At 32.5% G+C, this 23,791-nt stretch overlaps 1 protein-coding gene across 1 annotated transcript; it reads left to right on the forward strand.

The window, feature by feature from the left end:
• Window positions 1-6,487: 6,487 nt before the first annotated feature.
• Window positions 6,488-9,449, forward strand: LOC144547005 (BES1/BZR1 homolog protein 3-like). The gene is made up of 2 exons (XM_078295605.1): window positions 6,488-6,919; window positions 8,699-9,449. The coding sequence occupies exons 1-2, from the start codon at window positions 6,704-6,706 to the stop codon at window positions 9,257-9,259; spliced, it is 777 nt and encodes a 258-aa protein (XP_078151731.1). The 5' UTR covers window positions 6,488-6,703; the 3' UTR covers window positions 9,260-9,449.
• Window positions 9,450-23,791: the final 14,342 nt, after the last annotated feature.

Here is a 23,791-nt window from a genome sequence, read left to right on the forward strand (position 1 = left end):
TGGACTGCTCTACCTCATTGCCTGGGTTTTATCGTTCTATTACTTTGTTTTATCTTTTAGTTTAAAATAATGTTTCCTAGAAAATATGCATTAGGTAGCGAAAAAAGAAATAGAAAAAGATGTTTTGGTTGCTTATAGAGTTTTACTAACTGTACCTATTACTGTGGCATCTGCAGAAAGGAGTTTTTCAAAATTAAAGTTGATAAAATCTTATTTACGAACAACTATGACTCAAGATAGGTTGAATGGATTAACAATATTAAGTGTTGAAAAAAATATGTTGAAAACTATTGATGTTGAACATATAATTGATGATTTTGCTTCTAAAAATGCAAGGAGGAGTCATTTCAGATAAGATGTGGTTTATACGTGCTTTTTGTGTAGGTACAAAATACAAGGAAGGTCTTAGAATTGGTTTATCAATAAGCAAGGAGTAAGGAGCAAAAAACAAGTAGCAAGAAACATGATGTGGGTATGTTAATCATTGACTCGTTGTATGTGTTTTATTTTGAAGGGTATTGGCTTTATGTCCCTTATATTTTGTATGATCTATTGATATATCAATAAAAAAAAAATATTTATATTAAGACCACAATTTTTTCTCTCGTTCCAAGCCTCGAAATCTTCAGGACCGGCCCTGTTTGTTATTATCAAGTAATGAGATCTTCCTTGCTCTTATTGTATGAATAACATAAAGATTCAAAGATTTTGTTGAAGATATGCTTAGCTAATCGTACAAGCTAGATCTTCATGTAGTTTCAAGTCGTACCCCGAAATCATTGATAATTGAGCTTTATTGGTAGTCGTTTACCCTGAAATCATTGTTTGTCATGCTGTTTAAATTGTCTTGTGTAATTTTAGATGGAACAAGTCAATAAATATCAGAATTACGAGGGATCATGTATAAATTGAGGTTATTATAGAGTTAGGCTAATATGACATTGGTGTTATTTGAAACTAAATAACACCAAATCTTAAATCCTTAGATCTGCTTTAAGATTCGTAATATTCGCTTTTACTGTTCAAGCACTTTATTTTGTACGAATCTTAAAGCAGATCTAAGGGTTTAAGATTTGGTGTTATTTAGTTTCAAATAACACCAATGTCATATTAGCCTAACTCATTATTATATGTGGTACTTTACAATACGCACATAAGTCTGTATTATAAATTTTTTGAAAGAAGTTTGCATTATAAATTAATATCTTTATTTTTAAAATTCATAATTTGAACTATTCAACATAATATTTTTATAGAAAAGTAGAATTGAAAACTAAATTTTATTTTTTTCTACAAATTTTTAACTAGTTATTTAAGATCATCTGATCTATAGATCCTGAACCATCCGAAAATAGTGATAAAACAATTTAATCAGAATCAAGTTTCAAATAAAAATAATATACTGTTCTTTAATTTCAAACGTAATAATGACAAATAAGGTCGCTCAGCTGGCCCTTAATGTGGTCATAGCTATGTCTATGTATTAGATTTTTTTATTACGTGTCGGTAATAAATATATTTTTCGATCTTTTTTATTTGGGGGAGTGGGTAAGACCAACTAGTCATGACTCATGACTCACACAATGCAAGGACTATGCTTAAGAAATCTTGGATTGAGAAATTGAAAATTATTTTAATGACAAGTATTTTACTTGCTGAGATCTGCCATCTCTGACTCTTATGCTGATAGATAGATCATAGATATATCATATATATGCGTCGCCATGTGCTATTTAGAAGAATATAGTGTAGAGTTTTAAATAAATATTTGCAATTTCAACTCTCTTTTTCTCGTAAACTGAGTAGGGTTAATCAACTGATCCCACTCATTAACGTGGTTTCACTGCTAAATTCAGAGCATAGTCCAAAAAGTGTGGCGATTGAATTTTAGAGTCAATCATGTAAAATTTTTGTAATGCGGTTGAAGATCAATTTTATACTAGTTTTACTCTAAATTATATACAAACTTATATATGAACACATAAAAATAGAAAATGAATGGGGTCTGACCCGCATACCTCTTATTGTTTCTAACCTGACTAAATTCATACTTAAAACAAATAAAATTGATTTTACAGAACAAAATGATAATATGTATTGTCAGATGAGTCAGAGACATGTAAACCTCCATAGTTATTTGTAAGTCTAATCCGATTAATCCGTTCGATCTTACCGACTCAACTAAAAAGAAAAACCCGTATGCATAGTTTAGTTGGTTCGATATGAATTCGATTTTATAATCTGAAAATTGATTCCGAGTTTTATAAAACATTGAGTAAAATACAATTATTATGCATTTTAAGAAAAATTGTTCATAAATAACTGTAACAGCAATATCGTTATAAAAATAATATAATATGTTGTTAATATTGTTTTTTCATAAATTTTTGTTCATATTCATTGTTAGAGAAAACATGTTGTATTTTTATCTATATAATAAACAAGTATTTTAAATAAGCCTCATCAAACTCGTAAAATCCGACCATGTAATATAAATTTCAGATTGAATAATTTTTAATTAATTTACTAATTACTGATTAGAAAATTTATAACTCAACTATATCAACTCATAGTAAATCAAATTGACGATTTGAATAAGGAATCTGTATTCCCTAAGTACCTGAGTGCAATTTATACGGATAGACAGCTCAGATTAATCCTAATCGGACCAAATTCAATTCAGTACATATAGAAATTGCAAGGGTCTGCTTTGAGATTCATATTATGAAGTAAAAAAATGGTCTGAATTTATTTATTGCACCTCAGGTATTAGGAATTCGTATCCTCTGAGATATCTCAAACTTTGCGTGACTCTTATGGAAAATCCCAACCGTTTAAATACACTCTGCACGAATCTCAAAGCACACATAATACTGACCCCTACATCACTCCGAATACGCACTCAGGTATCAGAGGATCCGAATTCCTGAATTTTTAGCACCCCTCTTTTTAAATAGTCTCATTACATTTACATTTATATCTTCTTTTATTTGATTGGATATATTTACATTTATCATGTGCACATTTGAGCGAGCTCGTGCTATGTGGCCCACAAGAATGTGAATTTTACAGGGTGTTTCGATGCGAATCTCAATTTGTAATGCACGAACTTCAATAAAAAAATATAATTGTCCATGCATGGGCATAATGGCATTGGATTTCAGCTCCACATTTATAATGGTCCAAACTGGTTAATTAATGCATTTCATGGTGGTGGTGTCCGATCGATTGCTGTAACCAACTAACCTTGTAAACTGTCCCCTTCCGAGATAAATACAAAGTTCGAAATTTTAGGATTTTAGTGGGGCCCACTTCACACGCCTTACACGTGCGTGTGTTGACGGCGACGGTGTAAACGGATCGGATATTATTACCTAAATTATTCAATTCGTATCCGTATTTTGAGACTATTTTCATTCGTATCTGTATTCGTAAAATTATTATGGATAAAGATACGGTAAGACTTTTAACTATCTATATCCAATCGTTTACATTTTTAAACCACAACAAATATATGTGCCATATCTTCTTAAATTGTTTTATTAAATTGCATATTGTACCAATAATTTATCAAAATTGCATATATATATACACACACACACACACACAGTTTGTCTAGTATAATATCAATGTCATTTCAACCTATATAACACCAACTCTAAAATTTATCAAATCGACTTCGAACGACTAATCCAAACCGTTCAAACCAATTTACATTATGTGTGATGCGTTTACATACAAAATTTTTATATTTTCGAGTTATTTTAGTATCAAATCAAGCGGAAAGAATATTGAAAAATTAATGTATTAAAATTAACTTAAAAACTCACATATTTGACCGCTTGACTCAATATTAAATAAATTCGAAAAGTTATAAACTTTGCATGTAAACGCACAACTAATGAAGTAGATCGGTTTGAACGGTTTGGATTTACCGTTTGAAATCGATTTGATAGGTTTTAGAGTTGGTGTTATATAGGTTGAAATGACACTGATGTTATACTAGCCAAACTCATTTAAAAAAACAGCGACTTTCAAACCATCTTAATAAATAGTAAAAAAATTTCAAAAAATATAAAATTTTGTCTCCAAGCACATTTTAATATAGATTAAATATCTAACAGTTTGGATCGGCCGTTTGATCTTCAGAAATTGAAGAACCGAGTCGTTTGTTCCTGAGTCCAGGAACAAACGATTTGAGCTTAGCGACTAATATTTTAATAATATAATATATGTTTTATAACTAACAAGCTAATTATGAAAAATATCTATATTCGTCCGATATCTAATCTGTATCCGTATCCATATCCAAAAAATTATAACGGATACGGATACGATAAGACCACTATCTGATCCGTATCCGACTATTTACACCCCTAACGGCGACCCTTGTTGATGGTTTTTTTGGGTTAAAAATTTGTAGACAATTATATTTATAAAAAAGTTACAAAGTAGTTGTTACATAAGATTAGACAACGAGTGCCTGTGAAAACATAAAACTAATCAAAAGTAAAAACACACAAGAGTATATGCATCCTGTGGACGCAAATTTGATCATCCTTGCTTAATTGGAGTGATAGAAGTCTAGTGATGATTTTCTCTGTACGCATATTACAGCCAAGAAGGCGCTAAATCCAAATCAGACCGAGAACTGAATCGACCGGACCAGGATAGTCACCCATCAGCTGAGAAGGTACTGAATCAAATCAGACTTGGAACTAAATCAACCAATCTATGACAGTCACCTCTAAACAGAAAAAAAAAGACAGAGGAAGATGCAGAAAACAGCACAAAACAACACACAAACATCAAACTAAAAACATAAGGTATACATATTGTACACAGACGGAAGACCACTGGCCCTTCCATCACGAAGAGGAGAAGGCATTTGGGACTGATCTGTTACTTCATTCTGATACTCGATACGATGGGATGAACTCAGCGAGGAGTCCGTGTCCCCCCCGGTACCTGAGGTGCAATTGAAACAAATGGACGGCCCAGATTAATTTTATTCATGCTAAACTCAATTTAGCGGCTGTTGAGGATGTAGGGGTCTTCTTTAAGATTCGTGCCAAGTGAATGTACGGTCCAGATTCACCACTTGCACCTCAGGTACCTGGGGTGATACGGATTCCTCAGAGAGGGGCTTTTATTTTTTTCCTTTTTGTTTTGCTTCTGTTCGCCTTGCTTATCTCACTGCATAAGCACCGCTTTATTCACACTCTTGTTGCTAGACCTTATCTCTTGCAATGTAAATTGTCAAGAGTAGACTAGAGACTAGAGACTAGAGACTATTTTCTTTAAGAGGTTCTAATATTGCATTTTTTTTTATATTTTATCATATTTTATATTTTTATTTTAAAGTTTAAATTATTGATTCGAACCACTCAATATAATATTCATATTAAAATATATGTGAAGATGAAATTTTATAGTTTTTGAAACATTTTTACTATTTTTTTAGATGGGTATAAAATTAATGTTTTTGATTAGAACAGAAACATTGATTTTGTACCTATCTTAAAAAATAGTTAAAAAATTTATAAAAATTATAAAATTTCATCCCCAAATATATTTAGTATGAATATCATGTTTAGTAAAAACTCTCCTTGTAATTAGTTACAACTCTCTTCAATGCAATTCCAATAATACTTATTGGAGATAGTATCCGAGGAAGAACCCTTAAACGGGAGAGAACTAAGAATATGTCTCTTTGAAAAATATAACAAAACGATGAATAGAGAGGAGTACATGGAGATTGACTCTAGTTTTAATTAATTTTTTTCCTCAAAAAAAAAAGTTTTAATTAATTTTTGATTAATAGTAGTTTTCAGAATCTTAAACAAAATTATTTTGAGTTTTGAGATATATTTAATATATATTTAATTTCATTTTATTGGAAAAATATGTGAGTTTTTTGATGATAAATGAGTAATTATAAAATTTGAAGAAGAAAATATGTAATTTTATTATTTTTGAGTGGTATACATAAATTTCGAAGAATTCGCTTCTGTTCTAACTAAATATTTGTGGTTAGGATTAGTTAATCTCGTTTAATTAAATCCAATGCCAAACAGTCAAGTAAGACTAAAAATAAAATAAGGAAAACCTGGAACTCTAAATTTATGTATTAGATCTTTAAGGCAACTTTAGTGGTTAAAATATTGGAATAAATTAATTAAACACTACTCATAATTTACGCAGATGTAAAGAAAAAAAACTGTTCTGAATTCATTTTTTTTTCTAAATAATTTTCGTTGAAGTCAAATCCATAATCAATTTTTGTCTTTTTGAAATACAATAATCAATTTTTGTCAAAGTTAAAATAATTAATTTAAAGATATACTATAACAAACAAACCAAAATTCAGATAACGCATCCAGACATCCAGTCGGTTCAACAAAAAGTCAGAAAGTCTGATGTTTCCATTCACTCAGATAACGCATCGAGTCCGCTCAACAAAGTCTGATGTTTCCATTCACGCAGCACCCATTTTCAAATCTGAGCACTCCATTTTCCAAATCAACCAACCCTTTTTCTCGTGCAGTGGCATTTTCGTAGTTTCTTCTTCCAAATTTCCCCTGCAAATATATCATCCCCCAAAACATTTCCTCTTCCCTCCTCATCTCTCTCTTTCTCTCTCTCTCCCACACACACACACACACAAACAAAAAAACACGTGCACAGTTATATCTCTCGATCAATGGCGACGGGGTCGAGGATGCCGACATGGCGGGAGAGGGAGAACAACAAAAGACGAGAGCGACGCAGGCGCGCAATCGGCGCGAAAATCTACACCGGGCTGAGGATGTACGGCAACTACAGCCTGCCGAAGCACTGCGACAACAACGAGGTCCTCAAGGCTCTCTGCCACGAGGCCGGCTGGATCGTCGAAGAAGATGGCACCACATACCGCAAGGTAAATAAATATACGATAACTTTTGTTCTTCTGGTAAATTAATTTGCAAGGACGTCATACAATTACTGTGTGTTCTCTCGTATTAATTCCGCTGTTAAAATTGTCCCTTCTGCATTTTTTCTTTTTCACAAATCTGATTGTTCCCCGCCATTATTATAGAATTGGTGCCAGAGGTATAGTAAACTAGTCGCAAACATGTTTTTCATCTGTAGTTAGAGCAACAGCAAAAAAGAAATATAAAGTAGCATAGCAGGGAATTTTTGCAATTGAATTGAGATATAGCAACCGAGGATTTCATCGAAATTGATTTCTGGCATTTTACGAAAGCGACGCCATATGAGTTGAACTTTTCTTAGAATTTTATTTATTAAAAAGCTTTAATTAAGCGAAACGCTCACGTTAACAGGTAGTCTGGTACAGTGTACTGTGTACAATACTATAATAGATTAATTTAAGTATTTGGGACGGTCAGTGCACGCTACGGATTTATTATTTTATTAAAGTTTCTGGGTTTCTATAGACTAATAAATTGTAAAATCCAACTACTAAGATTAATAATAATTTTTCTGCCCGTGATTAGTGGTCTGCTCTCGTGCGCGCTTGACGAAATCAGCGTATTAGCGTGCACTAGGGGTATATCAGTCTTTTTTCATTGGGACCGCAACCCACGCGGTCCTGTCTGGTTCTGGCCTGTCACAGCGCCGTGGGTCGTACTGCAGTTAATTTTTTTTCTGACTAAAGTGGCATTGTGCATTGTCACGAGTAACGACAAAGGACACTCGTGCTCAGTGTTCTGCACCCCCACGGCTCCACCATTGATGCGTAGATAAGGTGCACGAGTTTGCTTCCTACAAACTGTCGTTTAGATTATTACTCTACACCTGATCCAGGTGGACCAGGTGCAGAGTAATTTGATTTTAACGTGACCTTTCTGGTCAGGTTGAAAGTAAAACTGCAGCTGTCGGTTATCACTGACTTGACGAGAGACCAGTCAACTTGTATATTTCTTTCTCCCATAGTATAGGTGTGAAGCAAAAAAAAAAAAAAATAGTATAGGTGCTTTTTTCTGTGACCAGTCAACTGCCATTGTAGCAGCTTCTGATGCACTGTTCCTAGCCATCCGACCGTTCGAATTAAGCTGTATGGCTTGGATCGAACATAGCTGCCTCTACTCTGTCTAATTGATCGGAACTGAACTATTGCTTAATATGCAATCAACAGTATATTTATGAGGAAATAAAAATTAAATAATTTGTTAATTTCTCTCTATTGGAACTGCAATACTCCATAATAAACGGAGCCAGGATTACTGCATTAGCTGATTAAAGTTAGTCCTTTGTAGTTTTGTAGTCTATCAGCAGAGGATAAATTGAGGACGCAACCGTTGACCGTTGTTAACAAAATATTTTGTTGTAAACTTAGTTTTGCTATCGCTTTATTTACCTTGTTATATGAACTAATAGTGCTTTAGTAGAAATGCTTTTTGTAGACAGGATTATAGTGCCTCTTTTGTAATAACTTGGGATATTGTACAAAGGGGTGCAGTACCAGCTGGTTGGATATCGTAATGTCTAAATTTTGATTTCAATGAAATTGATTGGAATCCCCACTTATTCTCATAACAAAAAAATTTATATTAAATAATAGCAGGGACATGAATTTGGCTACTCAAACAAATAAGAAAGAAGATAGGAGTTTGTTATTTTTGGAAAAAATAAAAAGGATTTTTTTCTTCTAAATAAACACAACTATCTTAACAAATATAATCATTCTTTGCAGGGATCAAAGCCAGTACACTATCCAACCGAAATGCACATATCATCCCGTTCCCCTAGCACTTGTTCTTCCTCGTACCAGCCAAGCCCACTCGCCTCCTACAGCCCCAGCCCAGTTGCCTCTGCTTATGTGACACGGCCAGGCACACCAACCCACACAACTACAAACCAAAACCCCCTAAATTTATCCAAATTCAATTCAATCAGCGCACCGGTGACCCCTCCATTATGTTCCCCTACACCCGGTTCCCCACGAGCCAGGGCTGACTGGCTGACAAGTCTCAATCTCCCTTCCGAACCAGTTTCCCCGACATTTAGTCTGGTTTCCGTGAACCCATTTAGCGTAGCGGGTTGTAATTCTAGAATGTGGACCCCGGGGCAAAGTGGCACATGTTCTCCGGTTAATTACTCAGATGAGTTCGCATTTGGCTTTTCGGGTAATCATGATATGAATGCAGTGAGTAATGCGGTCGTTAAACCATGGGAAGGGGAGAGAATACATGAGGAGTATGTGTCAGATGAGCTCGACCTTACACTTGGTAATTCAAAGAGTAGGTCTTCATAGTTTCAAATTAGTTGAATGAATATATCTTTTTTTTTACTTAGGATTTCCTTGTTGATTAATACAGTCTTTCGTAGATCGCGTGTCATTCCAAGTAACTCTTATATGAATTATCTTCTTTGGTTTCCAACATTTTGTTGGTCTTAATTTATGCCACTTTAATGATGATTAATTCAAAAAGTTGTTTACCTGATTTTCGTTTTCAATTAAATTTCCATGTAATTTTACTCAAAAAAGGGACTATGTATATAAATACAACATAATTTGCACTAAGGGTGTAAATGAGCTGAGTTTGAGTGAGTTACCTCCAACTCATGCTCAGTTCATTTAGTAAATGAGCGAGTCAACTCGAGTTGGGATGCCAATAACAAGTTATAAAGCCAACTTGAGTTCAGCTCATTACCAACTCGAGGTGACTCACAACTCGTTTGATCAGTTAATTTTCTTAGTTATAGTTATATATTAGTAAGAGTTTATCTAAACAAAAATAAGTCAAATGATTGAGTAATAGTTTATCTAAATACAAATAATTCAAACATAATTAACAAAACAACTAACAAAATAAAAAATTCAAACAACAACTTAGGAGTTAAAACGAGTCGGTTAGCCATTTAAACTCAAACTCAGCTTATTTATTAAACGAGTCAGCTAACTCGAGTTGGAATTAACTCGAGTTGTAAATGAACGAGTTAAAACGAGCAGTTAGCGAGCGAATTACGAGTTTGAGCGATTTTGTACTGTCCTAATTTGCACTCCTAAGTTGATTCATGAATAAATGAAATATTCAGCAAAGAATTTTTTCTCATCCATGTTTTTTTGTACGTTTTTATCTTATTTTAGTTTCCTTGTGAGAGAAATCTTTTGACAACCATAGCCCATAGTAGTGAGGTTATGTTGCTATGTATAGCGCACATAGGTTTGATTCATGAATAAATATGTACTATGGATAATTTTTTTTTTTCAAGTTTAAATAGTTAATCTGAACGATTCGATATGAAAATCAAGCATCTACTCAGTAATATACATAAATTTTATGTTCCAAATGAGAAGGTTCAGGGATTAATTTAATCTGGTATTGAAAATTTAGTATCTCAGGTCCAGAGTTCCAGATAAAAGGAATTATAAAAAATAATTTCAAATTCGAATGGTAAAGTTACCGTCTCAACGAACAAACTATATCCAATCTCTAAATATTAAAAAACAAACAAAAAGATAAATATTTGTAACGATGTACAATTAGTGACCGATCTAAGAGTTGAACAAGTATCATCTCCATTACTGTAAAAGATTCATTCACTTTACGATTTAAAATTAACTCCTAGCCGCTTTGGGATTTGAGCTAGCGCATGGGACATTATTATTGGACTTTGAGATTCGTGCCAAGTTAAAAAGAACAGTCTAGATCCAATAATTGTAAAAGATTCCCTATTACAGTACCAGGGAGGATGTGAATTCTCTGAGACTAAGCCACTCCTATAATTTTAAATTTTAATTATACTTATAGGAATTTAATTGGGTTTTGTCTTTTTTTTTTTTAACTGTCTATAGAGTCTAGACACCCTTAATAAGTAACAAATGTTTAGTTGTAGTCTAGTGGTTAAAGTTTTATTTTGTAGTTGAGAGGTTTTGAGTTCAAATTTCACTCACCACAATTGTGCATTTTAATTTTCAGTCACCCCTATTAAGGGCGTGTTCGAATGTCACGGGATTACGGAATGGGAATGGGAATGGGAATGGGAATGGGAATAGGAATTTACTTTTGAAAAAGTGGGAACCCACGGGTACAGAATGCACGGGATTAATTATGGAAATATGAGAAAATGAGTGTTCGTTTGTATCATGGGATTAATTGTGGGAAAGTTTTATTTATTTTAAAATATGTATATTTATTTAATTGGTTTAGTTTAATTTAGTTATAAATGATTTTTTTATTTAATTATTGTTTTTTAATAGTATAGCGTTCTGTTTTGTATTGATGTGAACCAATGGTAAACATAATTTTTTTAAAAATTATATTAATGAAATTAAATAAAATTGATTAAATAATAATATTAAAAAAATGAACCATTTCTAATAAAAATATTACTAGAATGGTACAAATAAAATAAGAAAATATTTATAAATAAATTAAAACAATAAGAAAACAACAATTAAAAACATTTAAAAATATTTACAAAAAATAAACATTTATAAACAAACAAACAAGAATTTAAAATATATAATTACAAAAATTGAAAAGCAAACAAACATTTAAAATATGTAATTAAAAACATTTACAAAAAATAAACTTTTACAAACACTTACGAAAAAACAAACATTTAAATTATGTATTCACAAAAATTAGAAAACAAACAAATATTTAAAATATTTAATTAAAAATATTAAAAAAAAAACTATTAAAAACATTTAAAAAAAATAAATATTTATAAACAAACCCAAATTAAAAATATTTACGAAAAAAGAAACACTTACAAACATTAAACAAACATATTTAAAATATGAATTACAAAATAAAAATAAAGAGGGACCGGATCCGAGCAGCTAAGTCCCACTATAGAAAATAAAAAACTTCCTCTTTCCTTATATATGCACGAGCTCCTTGGATGAGGTTGATAGAAAGAGAAGGAGAAAAAGAGAGACACGTGGTGTTGGGAGGTAGAAAAGCAAAAAGATGGTGGGTCCCAGCATAAAAAAGTAGATAAGAGAGATGATTGGGGAAAAAAAAAATTCAATCCGACTTCATTTTTTTTTTCCCGTGATTTTAACCTGCAGAGAATCATATTGGGAACAACGGTAGGAAGTTTGAGAGGAAATTTTGGACCTGCCGAACGGCTGTTGGGAAAATAAATGGGAAAATTCCAAAATCCAACCAAAACCCATGGGATTACCGAATGCCGAACAGGCCCTAAAAGTTTCTGGTTCCCCCCCTATGTACAATGGAGAGTGCTATATTCAGGTCAATTATTATAAAATTGAGGGCTAAGAGAATTTTTTTCTCTAAATACCGGTTGTACCCTTCCACTCTCTTCCACTCTTAAATGTCTTCATTAATACAAAAATTAAATGAAGAAAGTCCTTTAGAGATAAAAAAAAGTATATATATGTTCCAAACCCATATCTCCTTTCTCCCTTTCCGTATCTTTCATATTTCCTTTCTCGTGTATCTCCTTTCTCCTTAATCTCTTCAACCTGTACGCACAGGAAAAAAATGGAAATAAATCAAATTATTTAGTTAATCTGAGGTCTTACGGGTAAAGAGCTGTTAGTTTTATACATGAAAGCTTAGACATTAGGGTGATGTGACCCAAATTCTTATAAAATTTTGTAACATATAGATAATAACGTATAATAATTAAAATGATATTGTTTTCTAAAAAAAACAGTAATTGCGTTCTATCATTGTGAACAATTGATACTGGTAAATTAAAGTGTCAGCTAAATTATTAGTGATTAATCTCTAAACATTAAGATAGGGGTTTGATCGAGCTTATACATTAAGTTCTTAATATATATATTTTAATATTGAGTAGGGTTAAAATGCCCCATTGTTTTTTGCCCCAACCATGCCCCATCTCTATATCTTCGTTTACAAAGTTCAAATAGTCGATCCGAACCGTTCATCTTGTTCTACATATTAAAATGTGCTTAGAGACCAAATTTTATATTTTTTGGAAATTTTTTTACTATTTTTTTAGATATGTACAAAATCACCGTTTTTGGATGGTCCAGATGTAGTGATTTTGTACTTATCTAAAAAAATAATAAAAAAATTCCAAAAAATATAAAATTTGGTCTCTAAGCACATTTTAATATGTAGAACAAGATGAACGGTTCGGATCGACTATTTGAACTTTGTAAACGAAGATATAGAGATGGGGCATGGTTGGGGCAAAAAACAATGGGGCATTTTAACCCTACTCTTTAATATTTGATGATTTTTCCTGTTGTTCCGAATAGGTATTTGGTTTTTTATATATTTGAAAAAATTTCATCATTGTTATGATATAAGTGAGATAGGAAAAATGAAAGTGTACTTAGCTCAAATTAGTTATTGTGTGGAATTCACATTTCAAACATTTAGAATTGGGTATTTATTCAGCACATTTGTTTTTATTCTCTTTGGCTTAAAGGAAAGAAGCTTATAATAAGTGTCAACTAATTATATGAGCACAATTATAAAGTATATATGCAATGAATTTAATAATTCTACTGCTTTGCATGATAAAAATGCAAATGTTTTGTTCTAAATATTGCACATGAATTATTTAATTCATCAAGTTTAGGTCACAGTTAGATTTGCATTTAGATATTGCGCATGAAGTAGAAAACTTATCAAGTCTTTCTTGAAGAAATAGTGAAATACCTTCCTTTATTAATTTTTCCTTTACTAACGTTTGTATTAATTAAGACATTTAAAGAAGAGAGAGACTAAAAGGGTAAAAGCAATATATAGCGAGAAAAATTTCTCTCGGCAATCAATTTATAATAATTGACCTCAAAATAGTACTCTCCGTGTACAATTACCAACATTCAAACGACATTCCCAGTATTCTTGACAAATATTTGTATTTCAAAACATTTTGTAACTACGTACAACCAATATTGCAAAGAGGAGGGAAAAAAAAAAATTCTCAATGTGAACTTGAACATTTTCTTTCTCAGTGCTTGCTTAATCTTAGAAATGAAACATGCATAAATTATCTTACCAAAAAAAATTTAATATATCTAAATTATAAACGGAAACATTAATGTGAAAGATGATCACAACTTCTAATTTGCATTATGACAAATGCTTAAACTGGCCAGGTTTACCATTTCAGATCTATTTTAGTTAATTTACAATTCAATACATCAAGAATTCAAGATACGCACTCAAAGTGTACACACTAACACACTTGTATGTATTTAGCGAACAACTTTATTTTATAAAAATAAGAAAATAATAAATGGTGTTTATATTTGAAACAAAAATGATAAATAAAATTGTTTACCTTGATTGAAGTAGCAAAGCAGCGCTAAGGGGTTTTGATAAGAATATGAGCCCAATACTTATTAGTTGGGAAAATGACCTCTCTGCAAATTCTCCTCCAATCAAGGTATCGGCATGAATTGAAAAAGATTAATTCAAGTCAAAACAAACCAATATTTTGAACAAATAAGAGCTTCATTAATTTCAGCGGTTATAGAGTTGTGCAAGTGATCCGTCAACCGACTCGTCGCATTAAAAACTGACTCAGGTGTAATGATCGAGACTTAAATTGTCAAAAAATCTCTTGTCACCTTTGCTAAAGTAGGGAACAAATTCGAATTTCTTTTCCACCATTGTTAAAAAACAATTTTTTTTATCGGATTCACCAAGACTTTTAAATCAGAACAATTATATATAGTCAGTTAATACGTTAACAAAAATAATAATATTTTGATTAATATATATTCTTGTAATTCAATTGTTTTCTAAGATATTTTCGAGGTCATTTTAAGTTGAAAATTGATGTTCTATAACTAACTTTTGTTCTTATTTTTATGTAATGAAATATTATATTTCAAAACACACTCGCTCTCTAGTATTTTTGTTGTTGTTGATTTTCTCTAGTTTCTTATTTGAAATTATATATACAATATCATAAATATGAGTAAGGCTACAATGCATTGCAATGTATAGGTATTTTTGTGCATTGGACCATAAATCACCGATTCAAAGTCCAAATGACCGATTCAAACCGTTCATCTTGTTATCCATATTAATATGTGATTGGAGACCAAATTTTACATTTTTGGAATTTGTTACTATTTATTAAGCTACTTTGAAAATCGCTGATCTAATGGTAACAGTAAAATCAAAAGGCACTGTTGGATAAGAGATTTTCAAAGTGGCTTAATAAATAGTAAAAAATATTTCAAAAAATATAAAATTTGGTCTCAAAGCACATATTAATATGGAGAACAAGATGAGCGGTTTGAATTGGTTATTTGAGCTTTGAATCCAGTAATTTATGGTCCAATGCACAAAAATACCTATATATTGCAATGCATTGTAGCATTACTCTCATAAATATAATTAATTAAGACATGTTTTAAATACATTTTATTTAGAAAGTGAAAGTATAATTCTTTGCTACTTGTTCACTTCTTTCTACTGTAACTGTACAGTTGATTAATATTATTCACATATTTTAAACAAAAAAATGAGCAACACATGCATGACAAATCACACAAAACTCTTCTCTTTCTCTCTCCCTCTCCTCTCCTTCTCTTATTTTTGAAAAATTATCTCTCATCAGTCATCACACATGTCAAACTTCTCTGGATGTAAATAAAAAAAATAACCATATTTTTAAAAGAAGATGATATTTCTAATTACTCTAGTTTACTACTTAAATTAGTAAATATAAATTAAAAAGAAAGATAAATACGATATATTATTTTATTCGTTTTTCGTTCTTATTATATATGAAAGTGAATTATATAACAAATGACAATACAAACAAAGCAACAAATAACCGAAAAGTATTGATCTTGTGATATTCTATAGGTTCAACCTGGCTGGACTGGATTTTGTCTTGCTATATATGCTTTCTAAAAATTTTGGGCCGAGTTTGTCTTAATCATCACACTCCAAATAAGTGTTTAACACTAAAGAATCGACAATATATCAGTCAAATTAAGAAGCGCTTTTTCAAGGTATTGACTGCACTAATATCAAATAATTATGTGATTATTCTTCCAAACATGCAAATCAGCTTGGTCACAACGTTTAATAATGACGTCCAACATTAACTTCTTTCTATATCATTCTTCCGATATTCATGTTTGTTGATTTTATGAATTCTGAGCAGATTATTGTATTGAAGTATATTTGTTGTGTTTATTACAAGAGTTTCTACATCTATTTATACTAAAATTCTATCTAAGTTACTGTTTGTACTATTTTGCTATTTATGTCAATACGGTACACGTTATCGTTTATTTTATTTCTAAAAAAGTATATTTCTTATTTCCTTTATTTTTGACCTCTTGATCTATGATGAGTGTTTGAGATCAATTCTTCTATGTTTCTTCTTTATTTTCAACACTCCCTCTCAAGCTAGGAATGTATATGTCATACAATCCGAGCTTGCTAGTGATAACCTCAAAATGTGTTGGATCCAAACCTTTGGTAAAAACATCCGCTAATTGATCTTTACTTCTCACAAATGGTGTTTTTATTTATTTGACTTGGACCTTCTCTCTAATAAAGTGGCAATCCACCTCTATGTGTTTTGTTCTTTCATGAAACACCGGATTTGATGCAATATGTTGAGTGGAATTATTGTCGCAATACATCTTCATAGGTTGATCAAATTCGATGCTCATATCTCTAAGTAGTTGTTTAATCCATATTAGTTCACTTGCGGTGGATGCCATGGATCGGTACTCCGCCTCCGCGCTAGATCGAGTCACGACATTTTGTTTCTTATTTTTTCATATGACTAATTCCCGCCTACAAATGTGCAAAAGCCGGTGGCGAATTTTCTATCAAAGCTACCGGCCCAATTTGCATTGGAATAGCCACATATTTCATTAGAATTATTGTCACACCCCGCGGCCATGGGTCGTAACAGTCCCCCGCCGTAAGCATACAACGCCGTGCATGCTTACAAGGCAATTAACAATTCAAACCAAACAACACGCAATTCAAAACAAGTTTCTAATAGAAAATCAGAGTACACAGTCTGGACAGTAAATAATACAACATAAGTATCTCATCCGGATACCAACCATGAGGCCTACCCTAAAACTATACACCAAAATATCTAGGGTCCTGAGATGGTAAGCTACTATGGCCTACTACTCGCGTGCCTCTCCGGAATCAGTCGCACCAGTACCTGTAAAATAACCGGGAGGGTGGGGGTGAGAATAAATTCTCAGTGCGAATTTGCCACAGTTTAGATTATTGGACTTGCAATCAAACTCTATATTCAAAAATGAAACCCAAACAATAACAGTTCAAACAGATATATATAATCATAAATAACAGAATGCCAATGCTCGACAATAATTTATCAACCTGAAACACAGTTTACGGAATTCCCAAGATGGATTTCAAAACACAACATATCTTTTGGCTTAACTCATTTCATTAGGACTGGTAGCAACCACAGATGTTCTTTCGAGCTGAACCGTTATCAAACCCACATCTGTAGGGTTACAGACGCCTACAGATGGCCAACCGCTGGACCCTTTATCAGACACCCATCTGCAATTGCTGTTTGGCTTAACCATTTCTTAAGGTCCGGTTACAAGTCACCAATACAGGTCAACTTGACAAATGCAATCACACGGAATCAAAGTTACCTATACAGGTCAACTTTTGCTAAATCTCAAGCAAATATATATCAAAGCCACACATATAGGTCAGTCTCGCAAAATCATAACAGGTCAAACGCATAAGTCAGCAGCGTCACCCTATCCAGCCACCTAAACAGGTCGGTCTGGCAAATTCTAACAGGTCAAACGCATAAGTCAGCAGCGTCACCCTATCCAGCCACCTAAACAGGTCGGTCTGGCAAATTCTAACAGGTCAAACGCATAAGTCAGCAGCGTCACCCTATCCAGCCACCTAAACAGGTCGGCCTGGCAAATTCTAAAACACAGGTCAACGGATAGGTCACCGTTACCTTATCCAGCCACCTAAACAGGTCGGCCTGGCGGATTCATTCACATCAAGAACAATTAATAGAACTAATCAAATAATAACCATACCAACATGCCAAGTAATCTTAACCAAACAATTCAACTCATTCTCAGTTATGCAAGAATCAATCTACAGCATGAATTCCAAAATATGCAACAATTAATCATTCAACATGACAAACGAATAAACAGTTTAATTCCTGAAAATAAAGTATCAAACAAGTCCAAGAATCTCGCACCTTATATTGATGAGCGTACCGCTTAGTTACGGATCGGGCGTCTCGAATTGTCTCGCGATATCTTGCTCGACCGAGCCTACACCTATATTATACGTTTACTTGGTTTAATTCAGGTTCAGTGGTCTATACGTTTACTTAGGGTTGGTACAGTCCCAAATCAATTCTTTTCGGTTCCTTCTTTCTTATTAAAAATCCCATATAACGGTGCACAAATGCATCTAGACCCTCTAGCCATATACCATTTCACTTTGGTAACAATCAATCACCGTTTTACTACTTTGGTTCTCAGATCAATTCAATTTACCGATTGGTTAACCCTAATTTGGTCAAAACCTCAAATCAGTCGTTAAATGTTCTAAAAATTCACGATCAGGAGGCAACCCTACCGATTATAAGTCTAATTGGTCGGGTTAAACAAATCAAATCACGATTATGCCAACTTTCAATTTTGGCACGAAACCCTAGAAATCAGATTTCACAAATCGGAAGAAATCGGGAAAAAGATTGACAAACAAACTAGTAAGGAGTGTAGAGGAACTAGTCCTCGAGCAATTCGAACACAAATCTCGAGTTTAAAACGAGAATATGAGAAATCGAGAAAATTCGAGGTTTCGATTGAAAGAAGGAGAGAAAGAAATACCAAATAAGAGGGTTCGGAGAGATCCTCGGCTGCCTACTCGGTTCCAAACTCGATTTCTCGCAACAATCGGAAGTCTGGAAGAAACGGGAACTTCTCACACTCTTTTTCTTCTATTTGGGCGAAAATCTCATGAAAATGGGGAATGGTGAAGAGAGAGAGAGAGAGAAGGTTGGATTTGAGTTTTAGGGTTAAAATTTCTCTGAATGCGGATGCACCCATCCGCACTGCGGGTGGCTTGACCCGCACTCAGCACTTAGTAGATTTTTGGAATGAATTTTAACACAGAAATCACCCGCAGTGCGGGTGGCTTCACCCGCAGTGCGGGTCACTCACCCGCACTCGGGACTTAGGCAAGAGGTCAGAAAAAGTCCGAGCGTAGTGCGGATGAACTCCACCCGCAGTGCGGGTCAACCTCATCCGCACTCAGTACTTAGCCGATTTTAGGAAATTCAGTTCAATACAAGAATTCATGAGTGCGGCTGAACCCATCCGCAGTGCGGGTCACTCACCCGCACTCAGTACTTAGCTAATTTTTCAGAATTTCAAATCAACACATGTTTGAATGAGTGCGGATGCACCCACCCGCAGTGCGGGTCAACCCATCCGCACTCAGCCTATAAAATCTCAAAATCTCGAAATTTCAACGCGGTTTTGATTCATACTTAATTTACTTATTTAGGGGAACCTTAATTAGGGTTTAAACTTCCTTTTTATTAGCAAAATTTTTAATTCTTGCTTTTAAATCCTTTGACTTTAATTACTAAAATTTCGTAACGTAACAATTATTGTTTTTCATTTTTATGCCTTTTTCGTGATTTCTTTTTAAATATCTCAATATTCTATTTACAGCCTCCAAATGAAACGTTCTTGGTGAATGCATAAATTTACTAATTTGACTTACGGAAAAGGAAATATCCGGACCTGTTACCGTGAGATAAATTAATTTTTCTACAAGTCTTTGAAATTGGTTTATGTCTTCTAATGGTTCACCATCCTCGGTATTTAATTTATATTTGGTATCAATTGGTGTAGAGACCGGTTTGCAACCTAGTTTGCCGGTTTCTTTTAGCAAGTCTAAAGTATATTTTCGTTGTGAAATGAAGAGGCATTTATCCGAAAAAACTACTTCTATTTCTAAAAAATATTTTAAGTATCTTAGATCTTTAATGTCAATTTTTTTTTTAATTGGGATTTGATTTTTCTAATTTTCTCTAAATTATTTCCGATAATTATTAGGTCATCTGCATACACCAACACAAGGATTATATTTTTTCCTTCATTTTTGGTAAACAAGGGGTGGTCGGCACTACTTATCTTAAAATTATATGAATTTAAATATGAGCTAAGTTTGTCATATCATGCCCGAGGAGATTGCTTCAATCCGTAGATTGATTTGTTTAACCTACAAACTATATTAAAATTGTTTTTCATTTTATGGCAGGGTGGTGATGTCATGTACACATCCTCTTCCAGTGTTCCTTGAAGAAAAATATTTTTTACATCCATTTGGTGTAGGTTCCAATCATTGTTTACCGCAATAGAAAATAAAATTTTAACGATATTCATTTTTGCTACCGGTGCAAAGATTTCGTTATAATCTATACCATAGGTTTGAGTATATCATTTGGCCACTAATCTTGCTTTATACCGTTATATGGAACCATCACTATTGAACTTGGTTTTATATACCCATTTGCATCCAACATATTTTTATTTTTTGGTAATGAAACAATTACCCAAGTTTCATTTTTCTCAAGGGCTTTTAATTCTTCTTCCATGGCCTTGCACCATACCGGGTTTGTTATTGCTTCTTGGTAATTATTTGGCTCAATTTCTTTTTCAATGAAAGTAAGAAATGCATTGTATTCGGATGAAATGTTTTTGTATGATACAAATTCTTGTATCGGATATTGTACCGTATAGGTTACAAAATCCCTAAGTCCAGTAGATGGTTGAGTTATTATTGAGGATTTTATTGTCATTGTAGTTTCTTCTTCCTCATTATTATTGTTATTATTTTCTTCTTCCTCATTATTGTTATTATTTTCTTCTTCTTCCTTATTATTATTGTTATTATTATTTATTGTTTCTTCATGATTATTTGATTCATTTTCATAGTCCTCATTTGGTATGAAATCTAACTCATCTAAGAGAGGTGCTATTGGTCTAACTTGATCATTTTTAAGTGGTTTATCATTAATCTCACTCTTTTTAAAATATGGTTCATCTTCACAAAATATCACATCTCTAAATACAAATATTTTTTTTATTAATTGGGTCATAGCATTTGTAGCATTTTTTATATGGTGAATACCCTAAAAAAATAGCTTTTGTTGACATAAAATCAAACTTGTTTTTTCTTTTAATGTGAATAAAACATACACAACCAAAAACTCTTAAGTGATCTAGATTTTTTTTTGTTGGTAAAGAATTTCGGTTGGACTCTTATTTTCTAAAGTAACACTAGATAATCTATTAATTAGATATGTAGCACAAATGATGGCATCCGACCAATATATTTTTGGAACATTATTTTGAAATAGTAATGCACGTGTTATTTCTAATAGATGCTTATTTTTTCTTTCCGACACTCCATTTTGTTCGGGAGTGTTTATGCAAGTTGTTTGGTGTATAATTCATTTTTCTTTAAAAAGATTAGTAAAATTTTTATTTACAAATTCCGTTCCATTATCCGACCTAAAAATTTTAAGTTTAGCGTTGAATTGAGTTTCTACAAGACATAGAAATTCTCTAAAATACATAAAAACCTCATCTTTTGATTTAAATAAATACAACCAAATAGATTGACAAAAATCATTAATAAATATCACAAAATACTTAAATCCATTATACGAATTGATTGGGGCCGGACCCCATACATCGAAGTGGACTAAATCAAACGAGGCTTCCCTTCTACTAGTGGAAAGTGAAAAGGGAAGTCTCGTTTGTTTTGCCAACTTACATATATCATAATTAATATAACTAGAATTTGAAATTTTTAAAACATTATTTAAGATCTTGTAGGATGGATGCTCAAGTCTCTTGTGCCATCTATCATAATTAATTGAGCTTGCGGAAGCACAAAATTTTAATTTTTCTAAGTCCAAAAAATAATGTCTATTTCTAAGAAATCCTTCTCCAATCTTGTCCCCAGTTACCTGGTCTTGAAATATTACATTTTTATATGAGAATATTACATCACAATTAAATTCTTGTGTCAATTTTTTAACCGAAAGTAAATTTATAGGAAAAGTTTTTAAAAATAATACCTTACTAATTTTTTTGTTGCTCAAAATAATTTCTCCTATACAATTGATTTTTTCTTTCATACCATTTGCTATTTTTGGGTATTGTCAAATTTTCAAGGAAAATTTTATTTCCAAACATGTGATATGTTGCATCACTATCAACAATTATTTGGTTAAATAAATTAAAATTATTTGAGTGAGATACAATACCACATCAGCTAGCAGAATTTTGAGCAAGCAACACATTGAGCTGTTGGAGAATCTGCTCCATTTGATCTCCTGATCCATCTGACCCGCCAACTCCTTGGCTACTTGAACTTGGTTCATTCAAACCATTGGGTTTATAAAAGAATGGATTTTCACCCGAACCATTGTTTTTATTAAAATATTGGTTTTCATTTAAAAGTGGGTTTTTGGTTTGGGCAGAGAAGCCGATTTTTTTAAAAATACCCAAAACAAAAAATAAATAATTTAAAATATTCAGGTTTCGGACAAAATTTTAAAAATGCCCAAACCACCTCAAAATTCGGCGGTCCGGAATTTTAATTCCGAACCACCAATAAATTCAGCGGTCCGAATTTTTTTTTTTTTTTTTTTTTGCAAATCAAATTGTTTTATATATTCAGATTTTTTGCAATAAAATGTACCTCTGATTTTCTTAGCAAAACAGCTTGAAAAATCATGAAAATGTACCGACATGTAGTCTCGACATCCTAGAACAGCACTGCCAAGTTTCATGTAGAATCTCTGAACAGAACATGAGATATAAGCTCGTAAAAATGGCCCCAACTGATTAATGTTTCATCCGGGGTCCAACTTTGCACTTCTGGTTTCCTTGGTAAAAAATCTCCAAAAATCATGAAAATTTACCGACATATAATCTCGACATCCTAGAACAGCACTGCCAAGTTTCATGCAGAATTTCTCAACAAAACGTGAGATATAAACTCGCAAAAATAGCCCCAACCGATGAATGTTTCTTCCAGGGTCCAACTTTGCACCTCTTGTTTTCTTAGTAAAACATCTCCAAAAATCATGAAAATTTACCGACATACAGTCTCGACATCCTAGAACAGCACTGCCAAGTTTCATTCAGAATTTCTGAACAAAACGTGAGATATAAGCTCGCAAAAATAGCCCCAACCGATGAATGTTTCTTCCGGGGTCCAACTTTGCACCTCTGGTTTCCTTAGAAAAACATCTCCAAAAATCATGAAAATTTACCGACATACAGTATCAACATCCTAGAATAGCACTGCCAAGTTTTATTCAGAATCTCTGAACAAAACGTGAGATATAAGCTCGCAAAAATAGCCCCAACCGATAAATTTTTCTTCCGGGGTTTAACTTTGTGGTTATTTTTATTAGTGTTTTTTTGTTCTTATTTTTGTTGTTGTACTATTTTATTTTAGTGTTATTTTTGAAGTATTTTTGTGTTCTTATTTTTTTAGTGTTTTTTTTTCAAAATTGTTTAATATTTTTTTATTGTACGAATACTATCATAAAACATAGTTTAACCCAAAACTAAAACTAAAACATAATAAAACATAATAAGCTAACTAAAATATAAAACATAATAAGCTAACTAAAATATAAAACATAATAAGCTAACTAAAAACACAAACATAAAACATAATAAAATATAAAACACTACATAATAAACCCCGGAAGTAGTACTGCATGCCGTATGCCCGATTCTTACATTCTAGGAGGTCCTGACTCTGTGTTGAAAAAA

The sequence above is a fragment of the Carex rostrata genome, chromosome 30 (assembly GCF_964058835.1).
Source record: "Carex rostrata chromosome 30, lpCarRost1.2, whole genome shotgun sequence".
Classification (NCBI taxonomy): Eukaryota; Viridiplantae; Streptophyta; class Magnoliopsida; order Poales; family Cyperaceae; genus Carex; species Carex rostrata.

Excerpts from the sequence above, each read along its gene's own strand:
- LOC144547005 (XM_078295605.1), top strand. The coding sequence starts at position 6,704 with ATGGCGACGGGGTCGAGGATGCCGACATGGCGGGAGAGGGAGAACAAC. Across the intron at positions 6,920-8,698 it reads ATGGCACCACATACCGCAAG|GGATCAAAGCCAGTACACTA; the intron begins GTAAATAAATAT and ends CATTCTTTGCAG.